This window comes from Pogona vitticeps, chromosome 4 (genome assembly GCF_051106095.1).
Source record: "Pogona vitticeps strain Pit_001003342236 chromosome 4, PviZW2.1, whole genome shotgun sequence".
Classification (NCBI taxonomy): domain Eukaryota; kingdom Metazoa; phylum Chordata; class Lepidosauria; order Squamata; family Agamidae; genus Pogona; species Pogona vitticeps.
This window is the reverse complement of record NC_135786.1, coordinates 117,342,585-117,355,481: the sequence shown is the minus strand read 5'-3', so window position 1 is coordinate 117,355,481 and position 12,897 is coordinate 117,342,585. Positions and strand designations below refer to the sequence as shown.

At 39.8% G+C, this 12,897-nt stretch overlaps 1 protein-coding gene across 6 annotated transcripts in view; it reads left to right on the top strand.

Moving 5' to 3' along the window:
- Window positions 1-12,897, top strand: part of LOC110077042 (ADAMTS-like protein 2) — a 92,382-nt gene that overhangs the window by 41,768 nt on the left and 37,717 nt on the right. For all 6 annotated transcript variants that reach the window (XR_013544621.1, XM_072998172.2, XM_020789715.3 and 3 more), the window contains 4 exons: window positions 2,395-2,806; window positions 4,269-4,692; window positions 5,274-5,380; window positions 6,455-6,581. Coding sequence is in view for 5 of the 6 variants with exons in the window: in XM_072998172.2 (XP_072854273.2) it covers window positions 2,395-2,806; window positions 4,269-4,692; window positions 5,274-5,380; window positions 6,455-6,581 (1,070 nt within the window). In the remaining variant the exon portion in view is untranslated. The remainder of the gene's footprint in view (window positions 1-2,394; window positions 2,807-4,268; window positions 4,693-5,273; window positions 5,381-6,454; window positions 6,582-12,897) is intronic.

Genomic DNA, 12,897 nt, shown 5'->3' with positions numbered 1-12,897 from the left:
TTCTGCTTAAATCTTAACCACATTTGCCTTTTACATCAGGTTCCTGTGTTCATACAGGTTGTACCAGGTCACTGAAAAACGCTGGATAAATCTTTAAAAAGCCACAGAAGCCCATTGGGAGTTCATGCCCTGACCTCCAAAATGTCTCATACCTATAGACTTTTTTTCTGCAAACAAATTCCTGTTACTTTTCAAAGGTTTCCTTTCCTTCATGGTTGTTGGTATGCACAGCTTTCACCATGGCACAGGGTGAAATCCCAAACTTATTGTCTTTGTCCCTGGCTGACTAAAATCAGTAAGACCCTGCAAGCAAAGGTGTCACCTAAGTAGTCAAGAAGATAGGGAGGGAAGGGAAAGCCTTCAGGGAAGACTAATATTTTACTCACCACACTTCATGTGTACTTAGGATTTAGCCACTGGCTTCAGATCTTGTTGAGCAGAGCTTGGAACCATTATTGTTCTGGAGTTGTACAACTTCCAGAATCATCCATTTACCGCACCTGATGCAACAGCCTAGGTTAGGAAGCCCAGGAGAGGTTGAGTGACATATACAGTTCTGTCCTCCAATGGAGGAGAGTAGTGGAAGGTTTTGTCAGACACTTAGACTTTCCCCAGGAATCCATAGAGAACAGAAGCCTATGGTTCATCTTAGATGACATTATCCCAATAAAAGGTTAATCCCAGAGTGAAACCAGACAATAATTGACAAGCATTTCAAAAACTCGTCCAGGTTTCTAAGTATTTTCCTTGTTGCAATAATTTTTGGCAATTCCAAAGCTTGTTAATTTTCTGCAAGCCTTTTATTTTTCTATATAGCTTCTAGGTTCTATATTTTCATAGAATCATAGAAAAGTGAAGTTGGAAGGGGCCTACAAGGTCATCAAGTCCAACCCCTGCTCAATGCAGGAATACAGTCAAAGCATATCTGCCAGGTGATTATCTACGTTTTTCTTGAATGCCTCATGTTGGAGCACTCACCAACTCCCAAGGTAACTGGTTCCTGCTGCTAAAGATAGAAAGTTCAAAATATATTAAAGAAAGTGATACAGTTGTGAGGAAAAACTGTAGACACAAATACATACAATCCAAAAGTCTTATAGTTGAGTAAAACTGTAAGCACATAATTTTAAAAATGTGAAAACTGAACTTAAGCTTTAGGTAAATATTTAAGTCAGAAAATACAAAATCAAGAATACAATAAATGCCAAAAAGAATGTTTTTGTTACATTCTTAGACCTATAAGAGCTTATAGCCTAAAAGGGTAGAGAATACATCTCTGTAACATCTCAATGAAAAGGTAAAATATTATAAACTTCAAAAGCTTTCTTGAAAATGCATGAAGAAATATCAAAATTCTCATAAGAAAATATAAAATGAAAAGCATTGCTGCTTTTAGACACTCAAAATCAATTCATAATATTACAGGTTACAGTTAAAAGTCTATGTGAAGTCTATTGATGTTTTGATGCCTCATCTCTGTTTACAATAAGCACTCTGTTATATTTCTTGCAGCTTAAGGATGTAATAAATCAATGGCTGTTTATATTCTAAGCTTCTGTTTATTTAACTTGCTGTAAAGTTAAATACAAGCAATTTGCTATAAAGTTAATTACAAGCAAATTACAAGCAATGAGCATTGCTTCTTAGCAATGGCTATTTATCTTTCTTGCTTCCTAGCATGTAAATTAGCTTAAAAGCTTCTGTGTAAACATGCCAGATGTCACTCTTGCTTTCATTTATTACCCATCAGGTGGCAGTATTATATTAGCAACAAAGTTTGTCATTTTAAAGACTGTGCATGTCAGTGAATACTCTTACATAGGTCATCTCTGCTTAATTTGGGTCATTTCCCCCACAATTTTATTTATTTTATTTCATCCCCTTCAATGTTTTCAACACAATCAAGCACATTTGGCAGTTCAGAGAAGCAATTCAAAGGCTGCCCCACTGTCTGTAGTGTCTGCTGCTTGAAGCTCTCACTTTCCATTGCCTAACAGTGAAGCTGGTTTGGTTGCACCTAGTGGCTTTCCTCAAGTAGACTGTCATGCCAGAAAGAAACATGGGTTGGCTCTGAATCCTCCTTTTAAGAGAGTTAGTCAGGGAGCTGGCAGATCCTGGAAAAATGTCTTTTTCTACTACAGCATACTACCCATTTACATGCTAACTGAGTAACTGTGGGAGCTATCACTTAAAAAGGTAAATTTTTCAAGACTTGAAGTCGAACCAGTCCCATCATCGTCTGACTTCCTGAACATTTAACCCTGGTGCAGAGTTGTAATGTGAGGAACCTGTCTCAAAAGAGTTTGGTTTGCAAAATGATAGCATTTATACGGATTTTGGAGCACAGTGGGTTAAAAGTGTTTGTTTTGTGTTCTTATTCCTTGTTGAGCACAGTATTATAACTTCAATGGGAAAATGACCCATGTAAGCTATGACTACACAGTGCCAAGGGCACTGTTTCCAGCTCTTCAAACAGTGTCTCCTGCCATCAAGATGCCCCTCAGTCTTCACTTACCAGAGTCCAGTCACAGTCACCAAGATGAAATTCAATCCATTTCTGAAGATTTCAATGCTACTTGGATTTCGCTTAAACCAGATGACATACAGGAACAGGGGGAAGATAATGAAGGCATGACCTTCAATAGCCAGAACTACTTCCCAAGTAACTCTACAGATAAAGGCAGTGACTGGAGCTGGAAACATGGAGCAGAGGAAGGAAGATTTGGTTTCCAAGTTCAGCAAGTCTATCATACAAACAGAGCAGGCGAAGAGGAAGAAATGGCAATTAGCAAGGAAACAGATCTAGGTTAGTATCTTTTCATGTCACTTTGTTTTCTCAAGCATATACAACATGGAATTTCTCCTCATGAGGCTTGTGTGTATGTGTGAGTGCACGTGTGCATGCAGTATAAATCCTGCATGTGGAAAATCCAAAGGATATACCCAAATTGTATAGATATCTTTGTTTATGCAACATTTTACATCTAATGCCATATTCAACCCAAGATGGCTTACATCATTAAAACATAATATTAAAATTAAAAACAGTGAATTATTCAAATATTAAATGACTTAATAACGTAATATTAAAAATGATAGGTAAAGCACTACTGAAACAGATTTAGAAGCAACAAAATGCAAGTTGTTTCTTTTTAAAATCTCTCCTAGACAGTCAGTCACTAAGGAAAAGTCTGTATGAAGAGAAAGGTCTTTGCCTGCTTGTGAAAGGATAGCAACAATGGGGCCAGCCTGACCTCCCATGGGAGGGAGTTCCGGAATCTGGGAGCAGCAACAGAGAAGGCCCTCTCCCGTGTCCCCACCAAGTGCACCTGTGAGAGTAGTAGGACTGGGAGAAAGGCCTGAGCAGGCTCATGAAGGAGATATGGTCTTTGAGATAGCTTGGACCCAAGTCATTTAGGGGTTTATGGGTTAAAACCAGGACTTTGAATTATGTCTGGAAACAGATCGGCAGCCAGTGGAGCTGCTGTAACAAGAAGGTTATGTGATCCCTGAAACTAGCCTCAAGTAACAAAGTGGCTGCAGTATTTTGGACCCACCAAAGTTTCCAAGCAATTTCCAAAGACAGCCCCACATAGAGTGCATTATAGTAATTCATCCGGGATGTAGCTAAGGCATGTGTAACTGTGGCCATATTAGATCTCTCCAGGAACCAGGTGCAGCTGGCCGACTAGTTTTGCCTGTGCAGAGGTGCTCCTTGCCACTGCTGAAACCTGGCTCAGAGACAAATCTAAGAGTACACACAAACTGCATGTCTGCATTTTCAGAAGGAGTGTGACCCTATCTAGTAGAGATATATCTAATACGCCTTAATTGAAATCCAGATTTAAGAGAAATCCAAACAGCTCACAAATTTTCAGCTGAACGATTCAAAGAATTCTGTTTACATTATATTTTGCAAGTTGAGTTTTGGCTATAGAGCAAAAGCACTATCAATTTATTCTTTATCAACAATTGCACATTTTCAAATCGGCTGTATATCTGTATTAATAATTACTAGAAACTTTTTATTGCTGAAAGTGATCCCGTTGTATTTAAATTGTGTGCTGGATACAAGAATACATCTGAAATCCTCTTCATACCAAATTGTGCCCCAAAACATGGCCTTGCCAATTTGCATCACCCAACAAGAACAGTCTCATTCCTCTTAGGGGACAAATTGGAGAAGTAATGAATCAAATGTTTAGCAGTGGAATATTTTGCGTGGGGTAGGTGTCTCTCTGGTCTGACTGTTATGCATTTTATTTCAGACTTTAGACTCAGTCGTATCACAATCAGCACAGCCATGCCCCATGGTGCAGTGAGGCCTGAACCCCAAGTGACCAGCAGGATTGGACCATCCATACCACATCTGTTTCAGAAGCTCTGTCTCCAAAATCTACAAAATGCTGCTTTTTGCAGAGAATCGCACTACCTGGCAATCAAGCTAGGGAGGAAAAATGGAACAGGAAGATCTGGTGACAATCTGTTCGTTGAGTGGCCAGAGGGACTGCCCAAGCAACCTGCAAAACAGAACTTTGTTGAGAATGTCAATGTTGAAGCTTATGTGGTGGGTGAAGCAGCAAATGACACAATGATGGCATCAATTTCCAAACCCATTTCTGGGTCTGTTCTTCAGAGTGGTTTGGGGAACAAATACCTGTTAGAACCTCTTCAGGCTATAGACACAGAAAGGTGAGATGGGACTCTGTTCCAAAGAAAAGATAGATGTCATGTGAAAACAGTGGAGAACTTCTGGTTTTACTGCTGCCTCTGAATGCTTTTGGATTTTGGCCAGAGAATTTGCATTGAGACCCTTAGTTACATTACGAACATGGCTTCCTCTCAACTTCACAATTTGAATAAAGTTAGCAAATTGAATTCAGTGTTGTCTCAACCCTAAGGTTTGGGTGGGCTTTTGCTTTAACTGCAGAACTACAGGTTTGGGTTGGAGGGGCAAAGATTTCCTCGTGCTGTCACAGGTAGCAACCAGTCAGTGTTGTTCGCAGTCAAACACTGCTGTAGACTTGCTGAACTGTATTTTCACAGCTTAGCCTGCAGAAGAGAGGTACATTTGGATAAAGATTGATTGTCTTCCTCAGGAGAACTGTAACCTAAATGTCATAAAAGAAGTGTATTATATTCCTGGTGGAATCCTCAAATGTATTTTTAAGTTACTATGAGACATATATAAGCAATCTTAATCAGCACCAGCAATAATCAAGAAAGGGGAGTAAAGACTTTTCTTCTGACAAGTTACTTTTTTTCTGCTGCAGCAATGACTTTGAACTGAACCCTCTTGGTCATGATGACATCAGTCTGGCTGACATGTATCGGTGGAAAGTATCAGCTTATGCTCCTTGCAGCTCTACATGCACATCAGGTAGCTTTGCTTATGGTGTTGGTGATGGTAGTCCTGAGCAGTGATTTTTTTCAAGGGGTTAAGACATTTTTTTCAACATGCCCAGTTTCCTAACAATATTTTGAGGGCCTTTCCTGGAAATAGAAAACAATGTAGTATCTCAGGAGACTCCAGTTTACAACATTGTAGTTGTATATTAAGAGATATGTCTGCCCTGCAGCATGACTTTGCTTCATGAACAATGCTCCCCAGCCTAGTGCCCTCCAGATGTGTTGAACTCTAATTCTCATCATTCCCAGCTATCACACTCCATAGCTATTGGAAGATACTGGGGTGGTGAAGACTTACAGAACACCCTGTTACATAATGCTGCTTTATGTTGAATCGGACCATTGGTCTGTTTTACCCAGTATTGTCTAATTTGGCTGGCTGTGGCTATCTGAGCTCCCAGACAGAAGGGTTGTTTTGGTGGTGCTTGCAATTTAACCTGGAATCTTTCATACTTGCAAGATGCAACTAATAGTTTCCCATTCTAGGCTAATTCATGTATCTCTTCTGGTTGCTATGTGTATACACATGTGTTTATGTGGTATTTTCCATTTGCATGGTAACATTTCAACTGTATCAGGACCTATGGACTTAACAGTAAACAAACAAGCAAACAAATAAACCCATCCCTCCATCCATAAATATGTATTTCAGGACAAAGGCTTCATTTTTACTGCATATCCCAGTTTTCACTACTTGTGCAGTTCAGCTTTTCAAAACCAAGTATTCAAAAGAAGTGGTTTTACACTTGTGGTTTCACAGTTCTAGGTCTGCTAGAGAAGGTGAAAGTACACATCTCACAGGTGGAAAGAAAGAAGTATCTTTTCCCATTGTTAGGAAAGAAATTTATTTTCCTAATGGAGGGAATCTCTACCTGCTTATTTCAAATGACAGCAGGAAACATGCGAAAAGGAAATTGAGCCACTTATGTGTCCATTGCCACAGCTTAGTTGAAATGAATACCTGATGTTGCTGTCTGTGAAGTCTCTTGCTAATGATCATTTAACAGATTTTGACTAAAAACAACCAGTTTTGTTATCTATTTAGGGATAAGCACTTCTTATGCTATGTGTGTTCGTTATGATGGAGTAGAAGTGGAAGAAACACATTGTGATGCACTAACTCGCCCTGAACCCACACATGAATTCTGTGCAGGCAGAGACTGCCAACCTAGGTGAGTAGAATGTGCCATCCCAAGAAAGGCATTTAAGGGACTGATGTGTATTATGTATTATAATATTATAAAATATTGTATTATAATTATGCATTATGTGGGCTGAAATCTAATAGAAACCCACTAACAACTAGTGTAGGCCCGTTGAAACAATGGATCTTACGAAGGAGTTGACTTGTCAAATCCCCACTGATTCAGTGGACCTACTTTACTTGCAGCTTGATGCTGGATTTCACTGTTACTTTAGCACTGAAACAGAATATAAAACTGATTTGTGGAAACTGGATACAGTATGATGTGGTATATAAAGGACTATGCTTTGCATTTGAAATAAGAGAAAATGTTACTTTGTTAGCAAACCATGATTGTATTGCACCATAAAAATGTTTAGTTCAATTTTAATTTCAAACTGAGTGTGACCAACAGAAGAACAAGAGGTTTTCTGTAGGGGTACTGAAGAGATAAAATCAGAGCTTGGAATGTCAGGTCCCAAATTCAGTTCATTGGCATTAGAAATTGTGAGGTCAATTTGTTGCTGTTAATGTTTAAACCTGGAAAATTATTAGTTACATTAGCATTTTTAATCCAACAATTAATTAGTTTAAATTTAAAAAGATGAGCTTAACAGAGAATGGCAAGCAAGCTGTCAATATTGATCCCTTGTAGCACATTTGTGTTCCTTCAACAGTTATTGGTTCCTTCAAAAGATCACTCTGGAAATTACCTTCTGATGGACTACATATCTGATAATAAAATTGTTAACTAGGGATAGTGATTCTGACATGTGAAAACTGTTTTGTTGGGGAAGGATATATAGTAAGACAGGATGACAACTCTTCATCCACATGGGAAGTGCACATCCAACAGAACTAACTCTACACAGAGTCCACAATTTCTTTGACCTTTTCGAAATTCTCTTTATTAGTGTAACAAAACAGAACCTTTGGTTATAGTTTTAACCAAAGGCTGCTCAGCTCCCCCTACATTTACTTTACCATCAGTAATACAAGTCAGATAGCCAGTTTCTGACATGCTTACTCATTGGCGACACTACCCATGGGACATTCACACAACTGAAAGTTATTAGCTGCTAATGTCCTTTAGATAACGTAGTATGAGAAATACTTTTGAAGTTTTTCATTTGGAGCAAAATCAGCAAATAGGAGGATAAGTAAGCTGCGATTATTTACATGGTTTCTCCTTCAAATGTCTGTAGACAATGAGTTAGCTATTCTAGGGAGACAAAAGGTCATTAAGAAAAATGTTGAAGAGCACAGGGCCCAGGACTGAACCCTCGGTACCCTACTTATTACCTCCTCCCAATTTGAGAAGGAATTGACTACTAAATCATACTCACCATCTGAGTATGATTCAGTAGCCAACTCTGTATCCACCTGACAGTTGTTCTATCCAGCCCACAATTGGTTAGCTTTCTGATCAGTATATCATGGGGCACTTTGTCAAAAGCTTTGCTGAAGTCAAGATACAAAATCATAGAATCATCATTGGGTTGTAAGGGACCTTGGAGGTCTTCTAGTCCACCCCCCTGCCAAAGGCAGGAGACCTCATACCATCCTGGGCAGATGGCTGTCCAATCTTTTCTTGAAAACCTCCAGTGATGGGGCACTCACAACATCAGGAGGCAAGCTGTTCCACTGCTTAATAGTTTTCACCATCAGGAAATTCCTCCTTATTTCCAGGTTGGATCTCCCTCTGACGAGTTTCCACCCATTGGTTCTTATCCTACCCTCAGGCACAGTGGAGAATAAATCGATGCCCTCTTCCTTGTGGCAACACTTCAGATATTGGAGGACTGCTATCATGTCTCCCCTCAGACTTCTGTTAATTAAGCTAAACATACCTAGTTCTTTTAGTTGTTCTTCAAAGGATTTAGTCTCCAGTCCCCTTATCATCTTTGTTGCTCTTCTCTTCACCCCTTCCAGGGCCTCAGCGTCTTTTTTGTATTGTGGTGACCAGAACTGGATGCAGCACTCCAAGTGTGGCCTTACCAGTGTGGTATGACTTCCCGTGATCTTGATGCTGTTCCCCCCGTTGATGTAGCCTAGGAGTGTGTTGGCTTTCTTGGCAGCTGCAGCACACTGCTGACTCATCCTTAGGTGGTGGTCCACCAGAACACCTAAATCCCTTTCACAGGAACTACTGGCAAGCCAGGTACTACCTATCGTGTACCTGTGCATCTGGTTTCTCCTCCTAAGTACAGGGCCTTACTTTTCCTGCCACTGATCTACATCTTATTGGATAGGGCCTAATGTTCAAGTCTGTCTGGGTCCTTCTGAATGTTGAGTCTATCTTCCAAAATATTAGCAGTTCCCCCCAGTTTTGTGTCACCAGCAGATTTGATGAGTGCACCTTCAATCCCCTCATCCAGGTCATTTATGAAGATGTTGAAGAGCACCGGGCCCAAGCCAGAACCTTGAGGGATCCCACTGCACACTTCCCTCCACATAGATATGGTTCTATTGAGGACCACATGTTGAGAGCAGTTGGTCAGCCAGCTGCAAATCCATCTGGTAGTTGCACTGTCTATCCCACTTTGTTCCATTTTATGCAGAAGTAGGGTGTAGTCTACCTTATCAAATGCCTTACAGAAGTCTACTATATTCTGTTTTCTTGGTCCACTATCTCCCACAGTGCTGCTTTTGACAGAGTGGACCAAGTTTTCCTTTTGCACAAATACAGATGCAAAAAAAAAAAAAAAAATGAATTAAGCAGTTCTGCTTTCTCCCTGTTGCCTGTCACCTTCTTGTCATCTTCTCCCGCTAGCGGACCAACCATTTTCTTGACTTTCCTCTTCCTTCTTATGTGTTTAAAGAACCTTTTTTCGTTATTTTTGGCATTTGTTACAAGTCTTAGCTCATTCTTTTTAATTTATTTATTTGTTTGTTTGTTTGTTTATTTATTCATTCATTCATTCATTCATTCATTCATTCATTCATTCATTCATTCATTCATTCATTCATTTATTTACTTATAGAGACAAGAAAACAAAGAGAAAAAAGAAAAGGAAAAAGGACTAACCCCTAAAACTAACCCCACCCCCTTTGGAGTCCAAGACTCCAGCTTCGTAAACCTATCTGCTCCCCCGATTTCATTTCCAGTATGTGCTAAGTAGATATACATACATCATAAACTTTGCCCTACACTCCTGTCTTCTGGGCCCAAGAATATATTAGTTCCCAGCTTTGTTTTACATAGTCTCTTGGTTGTTCCCGTAGTGCTTCTGATAGGGTGTCCAGTTCTACTATGTCCCATAACTTCTTTAATAGCTCTTCTATCATTGGAACCTCTTCAGTTTTCCATTTTTGGGCCCAGAGTAGTCTAGCTGCTGTGAATATATATATAATACAATGCTTCAATTTATTATCGTTAATGCCTGATATGACAAGTCTTAGCTCATTCTGAGTCTTAGCCTTCCTGACTCCATCCTTGCAAATTCAAGCTATTTGCTGATACTCTTTTCTAGATGAGAGTCCCTTTTTCAGTTTTTTATACTTCTCCTTTTTGTCCCTTAGCTTGTCAGAGAGCTCTGTGTGCATCCATGCTGGTCTTGTCGGACATCTCTTGTTTTTCTTTCTCTGTGGTATTGTTTTGGTTTGGACCTTTATTATCTTGCCTTTCAGGGTTTCCCAAGCATCCTGAACTGTTTTTCCCTTTAGGATTTCCATCCGTGGACTCCTTCCTATTACATCTCTTAGTTTGTTAAAGTCGGCTCTCTTAAAATCTAGAACATCAGTCTGACTTGGTACAGTTACCCTTGCCCGCATGATGGTGAATTCTAATATGATATGGTCTCTTTCTCCTAAAGTCACTGCAATTTCCACTCCCTTAACTATTTCCTCTCTATTAGTAAGTGTTACGTAAGTCCAGTATGGCTGACCCTCTAGTTCCCTCCTCCACCTTTTGGATGAGCAAGTTGTCAGCCAGGCATGTCAAGAAGCTGTTGGCTCTCCCACTTCCTGCAGAGTTGGTTTCCCAGTTGATATCCGGGTAGTTAAAGTCCCCCATTGCTACAGTGGTGTGGTTCTTACACATCTCAGCTAATTGACTTGCAAAATGTTCATCTATTTCCTCTGCTTGCTTAGGTGGCCTGTAGTACACGCCTACAGCTATGTCATTCATTTCCCCCTAAATATTCACCCAAAGAGCTTCAGGAAGGCTTTCAGGAGTAGTAATTCTTTACATACAGTGCAACCCCTCCTTCTCTTTTGTTGAGTCTGTTTCCTTTGAACATAGATGGAATGTTGTAGACATTGCATATCAGGTAGGTTAAAAATGAGATCAGATTAGTGTGCCAGGATTGGTTCTTGACAAATCTATGTGGGGTTCTAGTCATTACTCCATTGTTTTCTAAGTGCTTAATAATCTGTTCCAGAATTTTCCCTGGGATTGATGTCAAGCTGACTGATCTGTAATTTCCAGGTTCCTCCTTTTTTACCTTTTTGAAGATAAGGACAACATTAGCCCTCCTCCAGGCATCTAGCACCTCACTCATTTCCCATGATTTTGAGAAAATAATGCAGGGAGGTGGAGCTTTGTCGCGGTGAAGCCAGCAGCTGCCAGGAACATCTCCCATTAACAGCTGGAACTGCTCGGTCTGGAGTCCCTCTAGAAATGAGGGGATCGGGGAGATCATGAGAGGTCTCTCTAAAGCAGTTGGTGAGCCCCAGAAGAAGGTTGGGCAGCAACCTGATTTTTCTTCCTTCTGAAAATTCACCCGAGCACAGATCGGAGACGGGAACCATTTTTGGCAGAATAGCTGTGAGTAACTCCACCCCCCCCCCAGGAGAACAAGAAATATGACTGAAAATATACAATAACAAAGTAAGTTGAAGCCTTTGATTTATGAATAGCCTCATTAAGATGAAAAAGAAATTAGAGTGAAAATACTTGACCAAAAGAAGATAAAGAGCGGCGAGTCTTGCTTGCCAGCCTGCTTCTTTAAAGCGAAACTGACTCTTAAATAGCAGGCTGGCTCAAGGTCAAACAGAGAGACAGTGAAATGGAAAAATCTTGTGTTTCTGGAAAAAATCCCAGAGAAAATACTACTGGACAGGCTTTAAGGGACTGAAATTTTGTGAATGCTGTTTAGTCTGGATCTTTCTCCCTAGACTGTGTGGGACTCTAATAATAAAATCTTGCTTTCGGAGAAGGAGGAATAAGCTTTTGGAAGTAAGAAAACAGACTGTGAATCATCAGTGTGACAACACAGTCGGCTAGATTGAGGAGCAGGGGAAACCAGGACTGACGAATAGGACTTTGACAACAGAATCTTAATGGGTTTTAGAAGAAGGAATAAACCTTTGGAAGCAAGAAAATGGACTGTGAATCATTAGTGAGATGAACGCAACCGAATAGACTGAGGAGCTAGGAAAACCAGGACTGAAGTTTTCACAGATTATAACAATATCTGTTGGAGAGACTGACTCTGCATCTGCTGTTTAGTCTGGACTTTTTCTTGGCTGGACTGTGTAGGACTCTGATAATGCTGCCATGGTTGAATTTTAAATTGTTGGGTTAAAAGCTGAGCTATATATTATAATATCTGAGTAAGGAGGGGAGGAAATACTTAGGGGAGGAAATGGGCTCTGAAAAATTTAAATATCATCTGTTGAGGATTTTGCCAGATAAAGAATGGTAGGTTACCATGCAAATGATAATAATAACAGGATTTCAGCAGGTAAATGAGAGTCTCAGCCAGATGGAAGATTTGAAGAAAGAGGAATCATCAGATATTAAACAGCAGTTAAAGGAAACTGTGCTAACTCCAGAACTGCTTTTATTGAGTGGGATGCCAGGTAACATAGATGGGATTAAGAGTTACCCTGTGAGCTATTTAGCTACAATGGTGAGATAATGTGATCTTAAAAATCGGATTACTGTCCTGGATCTATCCCTATCTTCCAAAAACTGGAAGAAAACAGAGTCACAGAAACACAGAGAAGTGTACTGAGAAAATATGGGAAGTGATAGAAATGGGCACTTTTTCAGGGGCGCTGAATGTATGTCCAAGACAGAAGGAAATTGAAAAGGGGGATGTATTTTACAATTGGTCTTGGTTTCCTGATAGTGTTGGAGTAACTTAGATTTAAAGTAAAACATAAATGTAAGCTGATAGTTAGAGGGTAATCAAGCAGTTAAAAAAGTAGAAAGTTGATTTTTTATTGAAAAATGAATAGATTGGATGCTTGTATACCTTATATGAATAGATTGGATGTTTGTATATTTTGTGCTCTCCTATCCTTAAAACCCTTTCCCCATCCCTTCCATTTCCTTTTACCTTTTGTATTCCCTACCC